Source organism: Chenopodium album, chromosome 13 (assembly GCF_948465745.1).
Source record: "Chenopodium album chromosome 13, dcCheAlbu1.1, whole genome shotgun sequence".
NCBI lineage: Eukaryota > Viridiplantae > Streptophyta > Magnoliopsida > Caryophyllales > Amaranthaceae > Chenopodium > Chenopodium album.
The window spans coordinates 45,026,762-45,050,236 of NC_137846.1; the positions used below are offsets into that span (position 1 = coordinate 45,026,762).

A 23,475-nucleotide genomic window follows, 5' to 3' on the forward strand; every position below is an offset into this window, starting at 1 on the left:
CCTGCACCTAGTTCCTGTTTACAAAATTTATCGAATATCGAAAATATTTTTATATATATTTCCACAAAAGCCATGCATGCACCCAGTAGAACATAATAATATATAGTTATTTCCAAAAGAGCGGAAACATAATCAAAAGCTATACAAATAAACTTAACTACATGTTCGTACTAAATGAGACTACATGTCCATACTACTATAAACAAAAGCTAGGCTACACAATGGCCGGGGTACCCTGACCTGCTCCTCCACTACCCGGGTCATCCCTGGGGTCTCGATGCTGAGGCTGAAAGGTAGAACATGAGTCGTTGCTAGAGAATCGACTCATAAACTCATCCCACCGCTCCTTGTTTTTCCTCTCTATTTCAGCCACTTCACTTTGAATTCGGAGTTGCATCTCAGTTTCCATTTCACTTCTGATTTCATCGCGAAGAGCCTGAACCCTATGCTCCATCTGATCCTGCATCTGAGAAACAACGGACGGTGTGTACTGCTGTGACGACCTAGAAACTCGACCCATCCGGTTGCTGTAGTACAACTCCGCACTTTGACCAAGACCCCTTACTCGAACCTTCTTGTTGCGGCCACCCACACTCTCCCAATACAACTCATTGGGACTCTTCTTAATCCCTTGAGTACTTGCTTCTTCAGCCTTCTTCTGGTAGGTTTCCTACAAGATATTCATTATACAAACATATATTAAATAAAAAAGACATGAAACAACATAAGTTAATAGTTTTTAAAGGTGTCCATGACTAGAAATGAAATAAAACAACCAAATACTTGAAATTAGGCACCACTTTCACCTACACACAGCCAATTATGGGCAAAAGGCCTTCTAGTTTGCCTATTCTCTACATTTCTAGGATTATGAACTCATTCTTTCTCAAATTACTTCACATTTACATAGTTATAGGTGATCATGGCTTCAAATGACATTAAATGATGTATTTGCTAAGTATAGGAGCCATTTTACCCAAAATAGAGCCAAATAAGGCCAAAAGGCCTTCTAGTTTGCCTATTCTCTACATTTCTAGGATTATGAACTCATTCTTTCTCAAATTACTTCACATTTACATAGTTATAGGTGATCATGGCTTCAAATGACATTAAATGATGTATTTGCTAAGTATAGGAGCCATTTTACCCAAAATAGAGCCAAATAAGGCCAAAAGGCCTTCTTGTTTGCCTATTCTCTACATTTCTAGGATTATGAACTCATTCTTTCTCAAATTACTTCACATTTACATAGTTATAGGTGATCATGGCTTCAAATGACATTAAATGATGTATTTGCTAAGTATAGGAGCCATTTTACCCAAAATAGAGCCAAATAAGGCCAAAAGGCCTTCTAGTTTGCCTATTCTCTACATTTTTAGGATTATGAACTCATTCTTTCTCAAATTACTTCACATTTACATAGTTATAGGTGATCATGGCTTCAAATGACATTAAATGATGTATTTGCTAAGTATTGCTATCACCCTCAGTTGAGACACGACCACTGTCCACCGAGAACAACTCTGGTAAATCTGCGTTGTCCATATTGCTATCAACATCTACATTCACATTACGACCGAGATCTCGTGTTTTTGTGTCGACCGACGCTTGGAAGTAATTTGAGCAGAAGTTTGCTATCTCTTCAGAGAGATAAGCATTGCATATGGAACCTTCAACCCGAGCCTTGTTCCCAATTTTTCGTTTCAAGTGATTCAAGAACCTGCAATTACATTGAACAAGTCATGACAATGAATGGTTTTTAAGAAAAAGGATGTGAAAGGGTGTTGAAATTACCTTTCGAAGGGATACATCCATCTATATTGAACAGGACCACATAACTTGCCTTCATATGGCAAATGAATAGGTAAATGCTCCATGGAGTTAAAGAAAGCAGGGGGGGAAAACCTTCTCAAGCTTACAAAGGATTTCAGCAATGTTTTTCTCCAAATGCTCCATGTCACTAACTGTGATTGTGTAGCAACACAAATCGCGGAAGAATAGACTGATCTTTGTAATCGCATTCCAAACATGGATAGGGAGCAATTCCCTCAAGGCGGTGGGCAACAACCTCTCCATGAACACATGACAGTCGTGGCTCTTCATTCCATGAAGCTTACATGCTTGCAAATCTACGCATCTGCTCAGATTGGAGGCGTATCCATCAGGAAACCGCAACTGTTTAACCCACTCACACAACACTTTTCGCTGAGCCTTGTCAAGGGCGAATGGGGCTTTTGGCATGAACTCTTTTCCCCTGTCATCCTCTTGAAGATGGAGTTATGGCCGTTTACAGTATTTGGCAATGTCATTTCGGGCAGATGGCGTGTCACATGTATGCTTTTTAACATCCATGATAGTGTGAATTAACTGATCAAAGAAGTTCTTTTCAATGTGCATGACATCTAAGTTGTGACGAACGAGCAAATGCTTCCAATAAGGAAGGTCCCAGAGCGTGCTTTGCTTGAACCACCCTTTTTTGGCTTTTTTGAGAAGTTTCAGTGCTTCCGGCCCATCCACTGCCCTTGGAAGGTCTTTAACACATTCCCACAACTCCTCTCCAGACATGATATGTGGTGGTGAACCTTTCTCGACTTTGTTTTTACAAAATGCAGTTTTACTCTTTCGAAAAGGGTGATCAACTGGAAGGAATTGGCGATGACAATCAAACCAGGAAACTTTTCCTCCATGGTCAAGCCAAAATGCTTTGCTTTTCTCCATGCAATAAGGACAAGCCTTCTTACCCGCTGTAGTCCAACCAGACAACATGCCATACGCCGGGAAGTCACTAATAGTCCAAAGGATGGCTGCTCGAAGTGTGAAATTTTGTTTCCTCGAAATGTCATATGTGTTCGCCCCAACTTCCCATAATTGTTTCAACTCTTCTACCAGCGGTTGCATATACACATCCAAGTTGCCCTTAGGGTTTTTCGGACCGGGAACGAGCAACGAAAGGAACATGAATTTCCTTTTCATACACATCGACGGAGGCAAGTTATAAGGGGTCAAAATGATAGGCCAACAAGAATACTGTCCCCCAAACTTACCATGAGGAGCAAAACCATCTGTACACAAGCCAAGTCGAACATTACGAGGCTCATTGGCAAAATCTGGAAAGCAACTATCAAGATGTTTCCAAGCTTCAGTATCACTAGGGTGCGCCATCGTGCCTTGAACCCGAGGATTGTTCGAATGCCATGTCATTTCCTTCGCAACATTCTTGGTTGCATAGAGCCTTTGCAACCTGGGTGTGATCGGGAAATAAAATAGAACATTCAGAGGCACTAAGCTACCCTTAGAAGTCTTCTTGTATCGATCGCTACCACACACCCTACATGTGGTTAACAGCACATCATCCTTCCAAAACAGCATACATCCTTTCGGGCATGCATGAATCTTTTCATGAGGCAACTCCAACCCCTTCACAATCTTTTTCACCTCATAGAATGTGTCTGCCATATGGTTGTTGTCAGGAATCGCTTCATTCACCAAAGAAGCAAACCCGTCAACACATCTGTGGGGCAAATTATACTCACACTTAAGACTAGTAATTCTAGCAGCCATCTCCAACACAGACATTGAACTCCCTTCGTATAATGGTTGTTCGGAATTCTTCAACAAATCCAGAAAATGCTTAGCTTGTGCATTAGGCTCCTCCTCTTCAGAAACACTCGCCTCTTCCGAATGCCCTCGGTCTTCATCTTCATTATGACCAAAAGCATCGAAGACCATTTCACGATATTCATTCACCTCTCGTTCAGGAACTTCTGGAAACCCTTCCCCATGACACATCCACTCATAGTAATTAGGAACAAAACCGTTCCGGTACAAATGAAGTTTAACCGTTTCTGAGTCCCAAAGCTTTTTGTTCTTACATTTAAAACATGGACACCTAACTTCATTGGGGTTGCTACTTTCGGGATGATCTTCCACGTATTTAAGGAATTCATCTACCCCTTTCACAAAGGCCGGATTAACAGATTGTCCAACTTTCCTTTCATACATCCAGCTTCGTTCAGTTCGTTTCATGATTACAACTTCTACACAACTCACGCAAATGTATAATCACATTAGTCATCAAATGTGTTGAATATTCATTACCCATCAAAGTGTCATGGGAATGCAAATAATATGTTATTCTCGTTTAATTAACTAAAATAAACTAAATGGCAATTAATATTTTTTTATCAAAGTAAACTAAACTAATGCTTATTATAAACCAAATAAACTAACATACATAATTAAATAAGCTATTTAATAAAGTAACATATTATTTTTTCCAAAGTAAACTTAACTACCACAAAATGTTAACATTATAAATTAACATATATCAAACTTAATTTAACTAAGTTAACATTTTTTTTCATAATAAACAAAGCTAATGCCTATTTTTAACCAAATAACCTAACATACATAATTAAAATAAACTAAACTAAACTAACAAAAATGTTAACATTATAAATAATTAACATGTATAATTAAACTAGATTTAACTAAGTTAATATTTTTTTTCAAAATAAACAAAACTAATGCCTATTTTTAACCAAATAAACTAACCTAACATATTTCTATATACCATTAAATTTATATATTCACTAACATGTCATTCATCAACTAAACTAACAATTTTAAGTTTTATAATGTCATTAAACTCTAGATCTACCCTTTTTATTAACAATTACACCAAAAAAAACCACACTTATAACAAATAAATTTAATTGACATATAATTTAGAGTGTGTAATGTGAGATTCAATTAATTAAAGTGTTTAACATAATAAAAAAATAAAAAAAAAACAAAAAAAAAAAAATAACAGAGAAGCTTACTTGAGGTGCGATGGCAGAGAAGCTTCAGGGGACGGTGGCGGTGGCAGAGAAGCCTCAGGGGACGGTGGCGGTGGCGGTGGCTGGAGAAATCTCAGGGTTAGGTTGTTCGAAAATTTAACAAAAAAAAAAAAAAAAAACGAATTGCGGCATTTACCTGAGGTGCGAACCGACGGTGGATGAAGGGGAGAAAATTCAACGCCTCAGGCGGTGGCGGTGGCTGGAGATAGTTAGGGTTAGGTTCTACAAAAATTAAAAAAAAAATAAAAAAAAACAAATTTCGGCACTTACCTGTGCGCACCGACGATGGAGGAAGGGGAGAAAAATCGACCACTCAGGCGGTGGCGGTGGTGGTGGCTGGAGATAGTTAGGGTTAGGAACCTTAGGGTTCTTCGAAAATTAAAAAAAAATTAAAAAAAAAACCGAGTAACGCACTTACCTGAGGTGCGCACCGACGGCGGACGGACGGGAGAAACTCCGGCGGGGGTGGCGGCGGTCTTCTCTTTCTCCCTTCTCTTCCCCTTTCTTTCTCTCTCTTCTCTTCCCCTTTATTTCTCTCTCTTCCCTTCTGTTCTGTCACTGAGGACGCGAAAGGCTGTTTTGTGTTTAATATTTTCCGACGGAATTAAATTTCCTCGCAAAAACTAAATTGCGACGGAAATTTCCGTCGGAATTTCCGACGGAAATTTCCGTCGCAATTTAGTTTTTGCGAGGAAATTTAACTCCGTCGGAAAATGTGCGACGGATTTTCCGTCGGAAGATCTATTTTCCGACGAAATTTTTCGAGGATGACATTTCCGTCGTAAATTTCAAACTTTCCGACGGAAATTAAGGTCCGTCGGAGGGATTCCGTCGGAAATAAGGTGTTTTCTAGTAGTGAAATTCAGAATCTGCCGAATGAAATTGCCTACTCGGAATTTCTTCGAGGATTAAGGCACAATGATTTCAAGTTTTATTTGATTAGGAAAAAGATTCGGACATACGCAATTATCCCGCGAGAGGCCGAGTCATACATTGAGACATCAGATTTTTGCTTGCTTACCAAAGCGGAAGAGCCAGCTAAGGGCGCTAAGAAGAAAACCCTCTTCTCAGCAAGACTCGGCCGACAAAAAGAAGAAATTAAACAACAAGAGAAAAGAGGTTTGGGTGGTTGACTGTCATCATACAAAATCAAAGAAAGCCAAAACGTCCGAATCGCAGTATGAATTCAACAAAGATTGCTACTCAATCTAAATGGGAGATCAAGGATAAGTTTGAGTTTGAGAAGCCCCAACCTTTGAGGGGGTCGACCCAGTACAGAAACAAGAAAAATAAATAATTTTTGTTAATTATCAATTTTGTTTTTAAAAAAAATTAACAAATGAGGACATGACATGTGATTATAGCATGGTATAATAGGTTAAGTGACCTGCTAGGTTTTCTATGGGAGAAAAAAAATATATATAAACTTGAGTTTATTTTGAGCAGATTTAAAATATGGTATATTTTGGGAGAATGGAGCAAAGGTTGGTGCATTCTTGTTAAATTTTCCATATATCTTTTTAAATGTTTATTTTACTCTCATTAGTTTTATTTACTCTCATTAGGGTTATTTTATTTATTTTTTAAAAAAACTCTTAAGAATAGTTAGACATCAATCAATATCAATATCAATATATATTTTTAAAACTCATAACAAGACATGTTATTTTGCCATGTGTCACCAAATTTGCCATTTGGCATATGATGTGATGCTACGTCATACCAGTCTATAAATGATTGAAAAACACCATGCATTAATCTCCATAATTTAATGTTTAGTATAATTGAAAAACTTTTCATATGCATAATACCCTATATAAATTTCCTTTGAATGTAACTCCTTGATACATAGTAATTACACAATAATAAATTTGTAAGAAATTAAACATTGCTCTATTTGTTTTTGTACATTGTTTCATAAAATTGTAATTATAGAGTAAGATATTTATATATTTATAGAGTAATATTTTTTTGTGCATTATATTTATTGACATTAAATTAATAAATATTTGATTTATCAAAATTTTCTTTTCACAACGGATTGATATACCATTTACTCTAATATTTATTAATGCAAAAAATTATTCTTATACTCAAACCAGCTCATACAAACAACAAATTACTTAAAATATCATCTTTTAAATAAATAAAACAAAACAAAACAAAACAAAAAAAAAACATCACTCAAGCTCTCAGTGACAAACAAGCCAAAATATATGTAGTTAGTAAAGTAATAAAGTTATAATGACCTAGGACATAGCTCGGGCTAATAACTAATTTATATCCTAAAACATTTGTTTACCTATTTGACTCATCAATACTCTTATTAACTAAATTTGTGACATCAAATCAAAATAGAAAGAAGTCCTTGAACATCACTAACTATAACACGAGTAACAGGGTCCGAATCCTCTATCCCACTCTTATGTCCCATTCCAAGTCCCATTCTTTTATTTAATGAGATTGAGATTATTATGATTGATGATTGTTGTTGTTATGTTGCTTGATATATATTGTTGTTGTTATTGCTGGATCACGCCTTCTCTTGTAGATTTAAAGGGAATTTGTACTTGTAATCACGCTTAATAAGATAATTAATAATCTTGTTTAGGCTAATATGATTATAATTCAAGTGATCGTCAATAATAGTTTTGTTTGTACATTAATATTCAACCAACATAGATTAAACAGGTTTAGGGTTAGTCTATTGATTGTATGTTAGTCAGAAAGCGCACATGAATATGAGAAGAATAAAGTAGAGGCCTATTTTTAGGGCAGATTCAATCTCTTTTAGGTTGAATTTGTACCTTTATCCCCGAATATCCAGTCATGGTTCCAGACCACTATGGAGTTAGCAATCTCATGGATCGTGAAGGGGTGTAACCTTCACCCTGTGAACGGTTTACAAGTTCCTAAAACTTGTTGGCGACACTTTTACTCTAGCTTCCTTCCCTTTGGACGCCACCATGCTTAAGTGTATGATCATAGTGGGGCTCAAGTGTGGGATGCTTGAAATATTCCCTACAGTTTTTAGCGACTCCACTGGGGAGGATTTCTATTTTAATTCCTAAAATTTATTTTGGCAATAATTTAGAATTAGTGGATGAGACTCGAAACGTTCTAAGTATTTCATGTGCGTAATTTTGATTAACATTATTGGCATAAGCATAAAAAAGGTCCACATTGGAAAAACCATCCGTAATGCGTCAAAAACATAGGATTTTTACACGTAGGAAATTAGGGGAATATCTTTCACAACTAAAATCGAAATAACGCTGCGAAAAACTAGAAAATTCAAGAACAGAAAGCTGCCGAGGAATGTAGGAATTAGCGCTGAGAAAACAGCACCATCGCCAAGCGATGGCTTTGTTGCCTGGCGACAGTAATTGTCGTCTAGCGACAGTACCATCGTCTGGCAACAAGCACTGTTGTCTCGCGCTGAATTCCTCCAATACCTTCTTGTTTCGAATAGTTTTTAGTACTGTTTGCTCGGTGTTACTTCCTGATTGAGTTTTTCCCTTTTTTCTGAAACCCATATGTGTTCTACATATGGCCATAACACTCTAGGAATTCACGCACCATCTACCCAATCGAACGCTCCTGGCAACGAAGAGTACATCCGAGTTTGTTGAATTCACCAAACCGTGGAAGCGAGTTTAACTCCCGGGGTCCTATCCACTCGCGCCAACCCTTCCAAAGGTAAGGCTTCCGCGCGGTGCATTCGGACTCATAACCATGAATCCTCTTTGACTAACCCATATCCTGAACTTTAGAGAACTAGAGCCATGGTTAGGTTGCAAACTCATTGCATCATATTGTGACCATTTGACTACTTGTGCATTATTTGCTTGTGCATAACCTATATGTGTTTAAACTAACCGTTTGTTTGACTTGTGAATGAGTCTAAATAAACTAATTAATGACTAAAGGACTTTGCTAAATTAATTAAGTAATTAATACAAATGATTAAAGTCTAAATAAATTGATCAAACTTGACTTAGTACGACTTTAGGCTTATCCCTTTGAAGTAAAAATACTGGAAACGGTCCCAGACCAATGTTCCAGCAATGGCGCAGAGGTTTGGACTGTAACGCCACACGCTAGTGATTAGCGCCAGGTGACAATGTTGTCGTCTGGCGCTGGTCCTTAGCGTTTGGCGACAGTCCTATTGCTCCGACGACAGTTCGTGTTTTTGCTCGAGTCTTCACAACGAGTCTAATTAATCAATTACTTAATCAGTTTAACCAGTTTTTTAATAACAATAGTCATATTTAGTCCTTAATTGAGTCTAAGCACGCAGTCACATGGTCATGACACGAGTCAAACCTGTCATCCACACTCACTAGTCTTAGTACACACTTTGTGTATATGTCATTATGACCATGTCTTAGGTTCATGCATGAGTTGTTATTTCTGTCATTCGAGTTGGGGACCTATTCTATTCCTAATCCTCCCATATTTCTCTTTCACTCATATCATCCTTCTTTTCCTTCCATGATCTCTTCCCATCTATTGCATGTTGAATAGAGCTTGAATAAAAAAAAAAAAAAAAAAAAAAAAAAAAAAAAAAAAAAACTTACCCCTAACTTCCCTTTCTGCAGCACTTGATTGAGGAGAGAAGAGTGCTTAACCAAGACAACACTTTTTGTTAAAGTATCACTCTTTGATAGAAGAAAAAGGGTCATAGTAATGGCTAGTGAAGAAGAAGTTTTCTTAAGTAATACTGGGGAAAACTGGTCAAGTCTGGGAGAGGACGTTCATGAACTACGCAATACTGTTGTCATGCTTATGGGTGCAATAGAAGGACTAGTAAACCGGATAATGGTTATCGAACAAGGTTCTTATTGTCAAGACTGAAAGGACAAAAAGGAGGATCACTATTTTTCCTCTTCCTCCCACCAAGGATTTAATGAAAAACTCAATGCCCCTAAGCTAAGGGAAAAACGGACCATTGATGAATACACACCAATAGGAATGACTTATAGCGAAGCTTTCAAATACCTCCAGGGCCAAGGTCTCATTCACCCTATTGGTCCAATTCCAGATCCAGTACCTGAGAGACGGTTTTCCAATTGGGACCCAAAATCCTATTGCTAATATCATAGAGGCTATGGTCACACCACTGAAGAATGTTTCGCCCTCAAGGATTGTGTTCAAGACCTCATTGACTCAAATCTCCTTCATGTTCCTCCGAGCAACAAGAAGGCCAAGATTAGTAGCAATAACAACAGTGGCTGGAAAGGAAAGAGGAACAACCATCCTTCTTCTTCCGAAACACCTACTCTAGTAACAATGTTGTTACCTTTGACCTCAATGAAGTCTTAGCCATGGATAATCAAGGACCTATAAAGAAACTAAGAAAGGAATTCACTCCTATTGGGATTAGCTATGATACTGCTTTCGATCGACTCCATGCCAAGGAACTCATTACTTCCATTACACCTATTCAAGATCCCCACCTGAGAAGAGGTTGTCTAGTTGGGATCCAAATGTACACTGCAAGTACCATCAAGGTAGGGGTCATGCTACTGAGAGCTGTTGGAAGCTAAAAGAAGTCATCCAATATCTAATTGATAATAACAAACTTCCTACACTTCTGAATGGCAAGAAGACTGGGTGACGATAAAACAAAAGACACAAGGCGAGCTTCAACGACAAGATTTCGTGATCTCTTTTTTCTATTTTCTTTTATTCTTTCTTTCCCCAATAAGTCTAGCATAGGTACCTTTTATTTTTCTTAGATTTTATTCTTTAGAATCTTTACCCTTCACTTTTTAAATAAAATGAGCATTTATTTTCTTGCGTATGATCATTGCATTAAAAAATAAAAGAAATCCATGTCGAACTAAGCACAAGGTATACTTATGATTAGAGGCACCCCTTGTAGCCATACCATATTACCTTTCACCCTTCAAATATACAATCCTTTCTTGATAAACCACTTTGAGCCTCGACTAACGATATACCTTTCTTTCTTTGACCCACATTTACCTAACCTAGGGATGGGATGGTGTACAACTTATGCAATTTTCAAAGAACAAAAGATGGAGTAATTTCAAAAAAACTTAAAATGAGCAAAAACAATAAAAGTGTGCATAAGGGCAAGTGTTTCAATGTCATTGATATGAACATGTCTTTGATAAGAACACGTCTTAGATTGCGTCTCTTATCGAGTGCTAGGTACCGTGCCTGAGAAACATGAATGCCAAGTGACTGATTGTAGACACCCATTTGTGTCTCCCCAAAACCAAACCCAGTGATGAATGCCTTGCACGTTGTGTTATTATCGAATTAGGTGAAAGTGATTCGAAAGTCAAGTGTTGCGGTTTAGTTTTAATTAAATTCTTTTCTCTCTGTTTTTGAAAATGACTTTATTTATTTGAAAACGTCCATTTCAGTTTATTTTGGTCCATAATAAGGGTCCAATAATGGTGTAGATGGATGGGGCTCGAAGAGACCTTTCCAACGATATATTATAAGCCCGATTCCGATGAATAATGAGGAAGTTATGGCCAAAATACTAAACTGGGCCCAGTTATTTATTTTAATACGGCCCAATGATCTAGAGGAGGGCCCAATATTAATTATTATTCCTAAAATTATTAGGATTAATTACAGTTTTCTAGAAGTTTCTAGAAAGTTCCTTTTAATTCAAATATTGTTAGATTTAATAATTAATTATCTTTGAAAGATTTTTATTTGGAATAAAATATTGTTTTGATTATCTTAAAAATACGTATTTTATCTTCTGTACGGATTCCGTAGATCAAGTTTATTAAAGATCGGATTCCGCGTGAAGAAAAACGCGCTAATACAGGCTGTCGCCAAACGACAAGTTTGTCGCCACGCGACAGACCCTGTCGCCTCGCGACAGAGTTAATTCCTGGCGACAGCGTGGAGTTTTATTCCTTATCAAATTCTATGTTTTTCTGGATTATTTTCATTATAAATAGCGTCTGAATCTCTGTTTTCAAAATCATCTACAAACATCATCTAAAAACAATTCTCACTTTCTCATCATCATCTAAAAACAATTCTCGCTTTCTCATCATTCACAGTCATCAATTCTTCCTTAATTCTCTCTATTCCCTCTCATCAAGAATTACTTAATTCTTTTCTTTCTCTCTCTTTCTAAACAACCTTTTTTCAAAATACAATATTCCGCATTCACAAGACTTAGAGTCTCTTAGCCAAGTTCGAAGTTGCCTTCGCCCTAGACGTGAAAGGTTGATAATTTCTGAGGGTTTGGTCCAAATCTAGTCAAAACTTTATTTAATTTGATTTTAATTCTTTAATTATTCTTTATTATTTTCATTGAAGTTTACTAACTTGTGTATTTTGTTATTAGAAAGAGGTACGAGGCTTCAAAGTATGTAATCTTATTACTCTCTTTCAATGTAGAAAGCATGCTTATTATTGATTAATTCTTAGTATCATGTTAGGATGATATCTTATTATTTCTAATATCATGTTAGTACCATGTTAGGTTTAAAGCTTTGATCTTTATTGTTTAGTGACATGCTAGGGTTTGTTATTAACCTTGTTAGTATCATGCCTAGGATCGTGCTATTATTATTGAGCTTTATTATGCCTTATCATGCTATTATCATCGTTATTGATTTATTATGTTGCTTGTTTTATGTTTTATTGTTATTGCTTGATCACGCCTTTTATGCAGGTTTAAAGGGAATTTGTACTTGGAATCACGCTTAATAAGATAATTAATAATTTGGTTTAGGCTAATGTGATTTTAACTCAAGTGATCGCCAATAATAGATTTATTTCTGCATTAATATTCAACCAACATAGATAAACAGGGTAGGTTTAATATGATGTTTGTATGTTATTCAAAAAGCGCACATGAATACGAGCAGAACAAAGTAGAGGCCTATTTTATAGGGCGGGTCCTTTCTTTTGTAGATTGGATTCGTACCCTCATCCCCGGACCCTGTTTGGTTCAAGACCTTATGGAGTAGTTGATGGTCCTTTTGGATTGTCTTTTGGGTTTACAAGTTCCTAAAACTTGTTGGCGACTCTTTTTGCTCTTTTTCTTTCCCTTTGGAACGCCACCGTACTTTAGTGTATGATCACAGTGGGGTTCAAGTTTGGGGTTATCATGATGCTTGAAATATTCCCTACAGTTTTTGGCGACTCCACTGGGGACGATTTCTATTTATATTCCTGAAATTTATTTAATTTTGGCAATTATTTAGAATGAGCGGATGAGACTCGAAAAATTCTAAGTATTTCATGTGCGTGATTTGATTAACATTATTGTCATATGCATTAAAAGGTCCTCATGGGAGTACCCCATGAGTCAATCCATAGGAATTTTATACGTAGGAAATTTGGGAAATATCTTTCATGACTAGAATCGAAAAGATAATACGAAATCTGGAAAATTCGAAGAACACAGAAACTTGCCAAGGCATGTAGGAACTAGCGTCTAGAAAACAGGGCTTGTCGCCCGTAAAAAGTTTCTGTCGCCTGGCGACAGTTCTGTCGCTTGGCGACAGAAGCTTTTTTGCGGCGAAAGTCCCTGTAGTCTGGCGCCAAGTTCTTCCAATACCGAGCCAGGGGTCTGCCTTCTTGCTTTGACCATTTCTAGTGTTGTTGGCTCGATTTTGCTTATTGATTGAGTCATTTTCTCACTTTTCTGAACCCACATGTGTTCTACATATGGAAATAACCCTCTGGGGGTTCCTGCTTCACCTGCCCAATGGAATATCCCACTATCATGTACAAAGTTCAGATTTGGGTACGTGTAATGTTTGTGAATCCACCAAACCATGGAGTCGAGTCCGATTTCATCTCGCACTCGCGGAATCCTGTCCATTCGCTCCAACCTTCCCGGTAGGCTTGTGTGCAATGCATATGGATTCTTAACCATGGACCTTTTTGACTTAACCCATATCCTCGAACTTTAGAGAACTAGAGCCATGGTTAGGTTGCAAACTCATCTTGTGACTATGTGAACTACTTGTGCCCCCTTGCTTGAATTTATTATATATGTGCTAACCGTTTGTTTGACTTGTGATTAAGACTAAATAAATTGACTAATGACTAAAAGGACTTTGTCTAATTAATTAATTTTGAATTAATTAAAGGCTAATAATTTAATCAATTCGACTTAGTACGACTTTAGGCATGTCCTTATAGAGTAAAATTACTGGAAACAGTCCAGATTAATGTTCCAGCAATGGCGCAGGAATTTGGACTGTGGGGCTGCAGTCTAGTGTCTGTCGCCTGACGACAATTTTGTCGTCTGGCGACAGGTTCTAAACAGTGGCGACAGTCCTGTTGTTTTAGCGACAGTCCAGTTCTTTTGCTCGAGTCATCACGACGAGTCTAATTAACAGTCTACTAATCGGATTAATCAGTTTGTTAATGGTTCAAACCATGTTTAAGTCTTTAATTGAGTTTAGGCACTTAAAGTCCCATGGTCATACACTAGTAGTCAAAGCATGTCACTCACATACACATAAAACACACACATAACATGTTTGTCACATTATGACCATGTCTAGAGAGTCTTGAATGCGTGTTTTCCGTCATTTTTTTTAGGGGGGTAAGTCAGATATTAATCCTCCAATTTTTAAATTCCCTTAAAATGTATACCCCAATTTTTTTAAATTCCCTTAAAATATATACCCCATTTTTTCACTTTTTCTTTTAAATCTTTTAAACATAAAGTCAAGTCAATTAGAGTCAAATATTAAAACAAATATGGTTTAAATTACAGCGCGTGGTCAAGAAAGGAAGGGCGTTTAATCAAAGACAACACTTTTGTTCAAGTTTTACTTTTCGACAAACCAGTCGGTAGGAAAAGGAAAGCTAAGAAAGCAATGGCTAGTCAAGAAGAACTTAATGAAGTCAAGGGACAGGTAGCCAACTTGGCTGAAATGTTGCAAAACTTATCGCTGCAAATAAGTAATCCTGAAAAACAAAAACAAATGGACCTAATCCAGGAAAGCTTGGGCAAATTGTCCAGCGACTTTAGATTTCAAGAGATTAGCTCCCAAGGGGTCTCGGTGGATAAAGACCTTCTTCCACAAAAGTTCAATCCCAATGACATCCCTAAGTTCAAGGCTATGGACAATCCTTATTTTCATTTAAGAGCTTTTGAAACTGTAATGGGTATTAAGGGGATAGATAGAAAGGCATTTCATTCTGTATTTTCATTATCCTTAGAAGCTGTATGTCAACAGTGGTACTTTTCACTTGATAAAGAAAAGACCTCTAGTTGGGAATCTATTGTGAGCGCTTTCATTGAAAGATATAAATGCAATATACAAGTTGAAACCGATCATAGAGAATTAGAAATGCTGAAACAAAAAGAAAACGAGGGTTTCACCTCCTTCTTCAATAAATGGAGGGAAACCACTGCAAAAATGGTTGAAGTGCCTAGTGAAAAGGAATCCGTCAGGATGTTCATTAAAAACCTCCAAGAAAAATATTCTAAGCATCTCAAATATCAAAGCAACTTGAATACTTTCAAAGCGGTATATGACATTGGAATTAACATTGAAGATGACCTTGCTAAACAGAAAATTGTTAATAACAACTCAAGTAGTGGCTGGAAAAATAAGAAGAACGACAATCCTTCTTCATCCAAATCTACCCACTCAAATAATGTTAGCACTTTTCCTCTTAATGAAGTATTGGCAATGAATAATAATCAAGGACAAAAGAAACCATTTAGGAAGAATTATACTCCTATTGGTATGAGTTATGACACCGCATTTGATCGCTTACATGCAAAAGGTCTTATAACTCCTATTGGACCATTTGGGGACCCACATGTCGAAAGGAGAACGGCTAGCTGGAACCCAAATGAACATTGCAAATATCACCAAGGTAGGGGTCATCCTACAGAGAATTGTTGGAGATTAAAGGAAGCCATTCAAGATTTGATTGATAGTAACAAGCTCCCATTACCTCCTGCAAGTAAGAAACCAAGTATCAATACCGCACCGCTGTCGGATTCCTTAGCTATTTCCGATGAAGAAAACCAAGAGGATCCATCTAGCCTCATAGAGCCTATCGAGACCATTGAAGAAGAAATCTTTGAAGATGCTCTCGAATTCCATGGCCAGGAACCCGCAACCAAGCAAGAAGTAGTGGCATTGACATTAATATTGACAGAATTGAAAAAATTAATCTCGCAAACCTTCGAGGCCATAAAAGAGAAAAATGAGTTGCTTAAAAATAAACCTCCACTTAAGCAAAAGAAACCATTTTCTCTCCAAGTAATTGACACTCCCAAAAAGAACAATAGGAAATATACTCCAATTGGGACATCATACACAAATATATTCAAGATGCTCTTCGAGAATGGAAAAATCCAACCTCTCGAGCCAAGACCATTTGAATCGCTGAAAAGGACAGACAAACATTATTGTGCATATCATCAATCAGGAGGACATACAATAGAGCAATGCTTCAAGTTTAAGGACTTGGTTCAACGTTTGATTGATGAGAAAAAGTTAGTTCGACTTCCACAAGATGCCATGATTAATGGAGTATGGGACAGTGATGATGAGGATGTTTACCTTAAAGACATTGAAGAAACTCCTCTATCAACAATATACCCAGTAAGTGACATTTGGGACGAGGAGGATTCACCCATAGATGTCCTCACTAGGTTCGGGAGAATACAACCTCCCATTTCAACACAACCCATACCTTCTATTCAACAAATTCCCGTGCCTATTATAGAAGACAACGATGTTGTCAAATAGCTAAAAAAGACTAAAGTAGAAATGAATGTATGGAAACTTTTAGCCACATCTCGAGAACATAGAGTCGCAGTCATGGATGCACTGGCTAAGGTAGGCATAGATTCGGACACCACTCCTGAGGGACTTGCAAACTTCCTCACGAGCGATCTCCCAAGTCCAATTAATTTGGTCACTTTTTCGGATAAAGATCTACCACCGGAAGGTGACAAACACAATAAAGCCCTAAACCTCACAGTCATATGCAAAAGAATGAATGTCCCTATGACTCTTGTGGATAACGGTTCAGCAATTAATGTGTGCCCACTAAGAACCGCAAGAATGTTAGGAATAAGAGATGAGGATTTATCCCCGTCAACCCAAGGAATAAGAGCCTATGATAATTCACGTCGTCAAGCATTAGGGACGATCACTATGAACGTAACGGCAGGCGCAATTGAACATGCTACTACATTTCAAGTAGTAGATATCAAAGCATCTTTTAACTTGCTATTAGGACGCCCTTGGCTTCATGATTTAAAGGCCGTCCCTTCGTCTCTCCATCAACAAGTAAAGGCTATAGTTGGAGGCATTCCAATAACCATTGATGCTTCATCTATGAGGATTAAAACAGTAGAAAATCCACTAATTAATGTGGAACACAACGAAAACGATGAAGATTTGTGGGGCTTTAGCGAAGAAGTCTCCTTAATAGAGGAAGATGAAAGGACCCCTCTTCATTATGACCTCCACTCAAACATGATAACAAATGCTATCCTAAGAAAACAAGGACACTTTCCTGGAATGACTCTAGGAAAGAAGAAAGGAGTAGCTAAACACATGGGCTTACCTGGCCTCCCTAAATTGGATACTTTCGGACTTGGTTTTGAACCAACCCGCGAAGACCTTAAACGAGCCCAGGAAAAATCAAAAGCACGAAGAAATGCCCGCATACAAAAAAAGGAAATACCCATGGATCAATATCCTTTCACTTTAAACGGGCAATTTATAAGAGAAGAAGAGGATTACCCTTGTCACGAATTTCCTGAACCTTTTGTTGTGAATGGTATAAGACAGCCTGGATTCGAAATCTTTTTGGATTGTTTGTTTCCTAGACGAGATCCCAGCTCCAACATATAAGGAAAAGGCACCCCCTTATTTCGACTTTAATGTCATGGGACTCCTCTTTGGAAGGGAAAAGAACGAATCAAGATATGCGGAAGATGATTCTTCACTTATCCAAACAGTTCTCCAAAGCGAAAATTTCGATCCCTCCGAACTTATCACTCCAATAGAAGATCAAGAGCGTAGATGGCGCAAGACAGTGAAGATAGTTACTATAAATGGAAAGAAGATTTCAATAACTACAGGGCAAGGACCAATATTCGAAGAGTTGTCTGAGTCAGAGTCTGAGTTAGAGTCTTCCCTCATCGAGTCTTCTAAGTCTTTAGTTGTAGCACCCTCACCTTCTTTTTCTACTCCTAGGATAGTTAGCAACCAAGTCCCGACGGACATCTCTTTATTTGATGTAATGACTTCTGAGTTTAATAATATGTCTTCTTCCCTTTATTCCTCTTGTTTTTCTTTATCTAAAGATGACGAGCATTGCTTAACTAATGATGAAAATGACAAAGAAATAATTAAAGCAATGGAAACACTTGAAAATAAGACACCAATAATTGAGGATACAGAAACGGTTGATATCTCAAAAGATTCAACCATTAAAAGAGAAGTTAAAATCGGACTGACGCTAAACAAAGAAGAAAGAACCGATTTAATTAATCTACTTAAAGAATTTATCGATGTATTTGCTTGGTCATACGAAGATATGCCAGGCATTAATAGAGAAATAGCTCAACACACTATACCATTAATTCCAGGAATGAAACCTGTAAAACAAAAGTTACGTCGAATGAAACCCGACGTGGCCCTTAAAATAAAAGAAGAAGTACAAAAACAAATAACTGCAGGTTTTATCCGGGTATCCAAATACCCCGAATGGGTCGCCAATGTTGTCCCGGTTTCGAAAAAAGATGGTAGAGTTCGAATGTGTGTCGACTATCGAGATTTAAATAAGGCAAGTCCAAAGGACGACTTCCCTTTGCCACACATCGATATTTTGGTAGATAACACAGCAAACCATGCACTTCTCTCATTTATGGATGGATACGCAAGATACAATCAAATCCTCATGGCCGAAGAAGATATGGAGAAAACAACATTCATAACACCTTGGGGTACTTATTGCTATACGGTAATGCCATTCGGGTTAAAAAACGCGGGTGCTACTTACCAACGAGTAGCAACTGCCCTACTCCATGATATGATGCATAAAGAAGTGGAGGTCTATGTGGATGACATGATTGTAAAATCAAAAGACCTCCAAGGACACCCAATAGCCTTAAAGAAATTCTTTGAAAGATTAAGAAAATACAACATGAGGTTAAACCCCTCTAAATGTGCTTTTGGAGTTACCTCAGGGAAACTCTTGGGTTATGTCATAAGCTCTAGAGGAATAGAGATAGATCCCACCAAAATTAAAGCAATCATGTCCATGCCACCGCCCAAAACCGAAAAGCAAATTCGAGGATTTATTGGCCGGTTGCAATACATAAGTAGGTTCATATCCAAGTTAACCACGATATGCAAACCAATATTCAAAAAGCTTAAGAAAAATGTACCAATCATATGGGACAATGAATGTCAAAAAGCCTTTGAGAAGATCAAAGCCTATCTTTCGAATCCTCCCATATTAGCCCCAGCACCTTCCGGAATACCCTTAAGACTATACTTAACCGTCACAAAGGAAACAATGGGAGCTATGCTCGCACAAGAGGTAGAAAACAAAGAAAATGATATTTACTACTTAAGTAAGAAAATGCTCGAGTATGAAACACGCTACACACCATTGGAAAAGCTGTGCCTCGCGTTGGTGTGGGCCACAACTAAATTGAGACATTACATGCTCGTGCATACCGTTTACGTAGTCTCACGAATGGATCCCCTAAAATATCTATTCGAAAGATCTACACTTAATGGACGAATCTCAAGATGGATAGTAAATTTGGCCCAATTCGACATAAGGTTTATGCCTCAAAAAGCAATTAAAGGATCAGTGGTCTCGGATTTTCTAGCAGATTTCCCAATAGAAGATTCAACACCCTTAGAAGAGAATGAATTCCCGGACGAAAATTTAATGATGACAGAGGATGATACATGGACTCTATATTTTGATGGAGCCTCAAACCAAAAGGGGTGCAGCGTAGGAGTCTTATTAGTATCACCTAAGGAAGAACATGTCCCTATATCCATAAAATTAGATTTTGACGTCACCAACAACGCAGCTGAATATGAAGCATGCGTGGTAGGCCTCGAAACCTCTTTAGCCCTAGGTGTAAAGAAACTCCGGATATTTGGAGATTCATCCCTAATTATTAATCAAATCTCCAAAAGATGGAAGGTTAGGAGTGAAAGTCTAGCTCCTTACCAAACATATTTGGAAACTCTCACCGATCAATTGGAAAAAGTGGAATACACTTACCTACCTAGAGAGGAAAACCAATTCGCCGACGCCTTGGCAAGGCTAGCCTCAATGGTGAGAATACCTAAGGAAATTGAGCAAATGCCTTTAACCATAGAAAAAAGGCATAAACCAGCATACATTCAGGCCATAGAAGACGACGAAGTAATTCAAGAAGAAGAACTAGAGGAGGAACCATGGTTCGTAGATATATTGAATTATGTCACCAAAGGAGAATATCCTCCTCATGCTGACAAAAGAGCGAAAAGAGCATTAAGACTCTTAGCTTCCCAGTTTGTACTCATAGGAAATGAACTACACAAAAGGGTACCTAAGGGACGAGCTCTATTATGTGTAGGCAAAAAAGATGCTCAAAGGGCTATGAGAGTAATCCATGAGGGTATATGCGGAACACATGTTAACGGCAAAATGCTAGTCCAAAAGATAATGCGAGAAGGATATTACTGGACTACCATGAATAAAGATTGTCATCAATATGTAAAAAGATGCCCAAAATGTCAAATTTACGCAAATTTGCAACATATCCCACCATCTCTTCTCTACACCTACACTTCACCATGGCCTTTCTCTACATGGGGAATAGACATAATTGGAAAGATTACACCTCCCGGAACAGGAGGCCATGAATACATCTTGGTTGCAATAGATTACTTCACAAAGTGGGTGGAAGCACAATCATATGCTAAACTCACCGCCAAGCATGTAGCACTCTTTATCGAAAGAAACATAATTTGTCGATACGGAGTCCCACATGAAATGATAAGTGACAATGGAACTCACTTTCAAGCAGAATGTGAAGAATTGCTACAAAAGTATGGTATTCAACATCACCATTCTTCCCCGTATAGACCTCAAGCAAATGGAGCAGTTGAGGCCGCTAATAAGAATTTGAAAACGATCATTGAGAAAATGACTGAAAATTATAAAGATTGGCCTGACAAACTTCACTTCGCACTGTGGGGTTATCGCACGTCAATCCGAACATCAACAGGAAATACGCCATTCAATTTAGTATATGGAATGGATGCCGTACAACCTGTAGAGTTAAAAATACCTTCTTTACGCATTGCGTTAGAAAGTAAACTCAATGAAGTTGAGTGGACTAGAGCACGATATGAAGAGCTAATCCTACTCGATGAAAAACGACTAGAAGCTCTACATCACACTCAATGTTATCAAACCCGCATGGCTAGACATTTCAATAAAAAGGTCAAAACTAGAAATATCAAGGTTGGGGACTTGGTATTAAAAGCATTAAGAAAAAATGTTTTAGATCCAAGAGGCAAATTCAGGCCTAATTGGTCTGGACCATATATTGTCAAAACAATCCTGTCAGGAGGCGCGGCTAAATTAACTGATATGGATGGCAATGAATTTTCAAACATGACAAACCTTGACCAACTTAAGAAATACTACCCATAAGTACTTGAGTGAAACGCTCAAGAGAGCTACGTTCGGCCTGATTCCTTAAATAAAGGATATGTAGGCAACCCGTACAGGGTGCGGCCACTTTAATTCCTTCAAATTCTGTATCCCCGAAGTAAAAATACACGTCCGTAAAATTTCAAAACTGGCGCCAGACGATAGCCTCTGTCGCCAGACGACAATTTTGTCGCCAGGCGACAGAGCTAAATCGTCAGCGACAGTGCATCAGATAGCAGCGCCAGTCTTCTGCAAGTGTCTAGACCAGTTTCGCATGTTCTGGAAATTTATTCGACTTTCGTACTCGAATTAATTCTCCGAAAAATAAATGTTGTAATTGTTTTCATTGCTCTAATTGAAAGTTAATTAAAACAAAAGCTGAAATTTTATTGATTAATAAAGAAAGTACATTATTGATAAAATAAAAGCTGAAAAATTAACTAAAACAAATTAACTTTGTCTAATAAATCAAAAGAAAAGCAATGTTCTAATCTTTTTTCTCCTTCTTCATTCTTTTCCAATTTGTGTCTTCATTCTCTTCCTCTTGATCCATAACCTTCGCTAGGAGACAACCGTTAGAAGATCTACACTCTATTTTAGTATAGATAGTTTCTCCTTCCGCTAGGACTCCATGTTTCTTCTCTACCCAAGCTTCCTTCTTAGTAGAGTCGACTTTTCTTTTTCCTTGATTCTTCTTGGCACTCTTCTTTCTAGGCATAATAGGAGTCTTGAATTCAATTCTTTCCCCTAGGCGTTCTTTAGCAGGGACCTTCTTGTCACCTAGACGATCCTTCACATTGGTCTTTTCAATTGTAACTTGAGATTTTTGGAATCTTCCATCAAGCCATTGCTTCACTTTATTTGACAAGCAAGGTGGTTCCTTATGAGTAATCACCTCCCATAAGGGCCTACCACTCCAGTATCCATCAAAGCGCTCAATCTCTTGTGACACAGGAAATTCATAAGGACGGCGAAGATCTCCTGTAGGGATGGTTTGTGCGAGGCCATATTGTCTCATGACTCTACAAGGAAAGTAAAAGGTTAGTCTCGACAAGCTCGGGAGACGACAATATGCTTGGTTACTACAACCAATCATTGCCTCAATCCTCTACCAAGGAACAATCCAGTTTATGGTAAAGTCACCGGCAGCGAACACCTTGCTCCACTCATGGCGACCGATTTTCAAAAATCGTTTCTTTCGGCGAACTATGCAATTTGGAACATATGTGTGAATATCATCAGGAGGATTAATAAGCTTCAGCCTCTCCATGAGCCATATCTGCAAATATGTATTACAGTGTAAAAATAATATTCTTTAGTTCTTGATAAATTAATAATAACATTATTTTATACCTGTAATAAGATTGGAGAACCTCTTAAAGGTGCCCTTGAATCCTTTCTTAGTGCATCTAACCACAGCATAGTCTCTCCAACAATTAATGGCATTGGATTTCTCCCAAATTCAACTTGTTCTATAACAGATATAATTATCGATTGCCCTTCATTATCTTTACCACTCACTAAGAGCAATTGTTTAAATAAACAATAAAGGAAAGCCCTTCTTTTATAGACACGGAAATCGGGATTGGGATTATCATAAAAATAATGTGCAAATTCTGTCAAATCAACTATGTTACCATGCACTATGTGTTTTAAAGCCGTCCCCCTCAAATCAAAAAAGTGTTCGAAATCTTTATAGTAATATTCATTGATTCTAGGCATTACCGCAAGGTCTGTGGAATAATAACCTATGATGGCCCCAAATTCTTCCGGTAAAGGACATATTTCATCATGAAAAAATCTAAAACAATGAGTGTCAATATTCCAATAGTCTATGGCAGAATAAATAAAGTCAATATCAAGACTCATCCCTTTGACTCCAAACATACCCCCCATATGAGAAAGATCTAATGCTTTTTTATCTTTAGCAGTTAAGTGACGACACCATTCATCC

At 37.7% G+C, this 23,475-nt stretch overlaps 1 protein-coding gene across 1 annotated transcript; it reads right to left on the reverse strand.

Moving 5' to 3' along the window:
* Window positions 1–2,277: 2,277 nt before the first annotated feature.
* On the reverse strand, window positions 2,278–4,026 carry LOC145575571 (uncharacterized). The gene is made up of 2 exons (XM_081633420.1): window positions 2,742–4,026; window positions 2,278–2,639 (listed from the first exon to the last, which is right to left on the reverse strand). The coding sequence occupies exons 1-2, from the start codon at window positions 4,024–4,026 to the stop codon at window positions 2,278–2,280; spliced, it is 1,647 nt and encodes a 548-aa protein (XP_081489546.1).
* Between the last annotated feature and the right edge of the window lie 19,449 nt (window positions 4,027–23,475).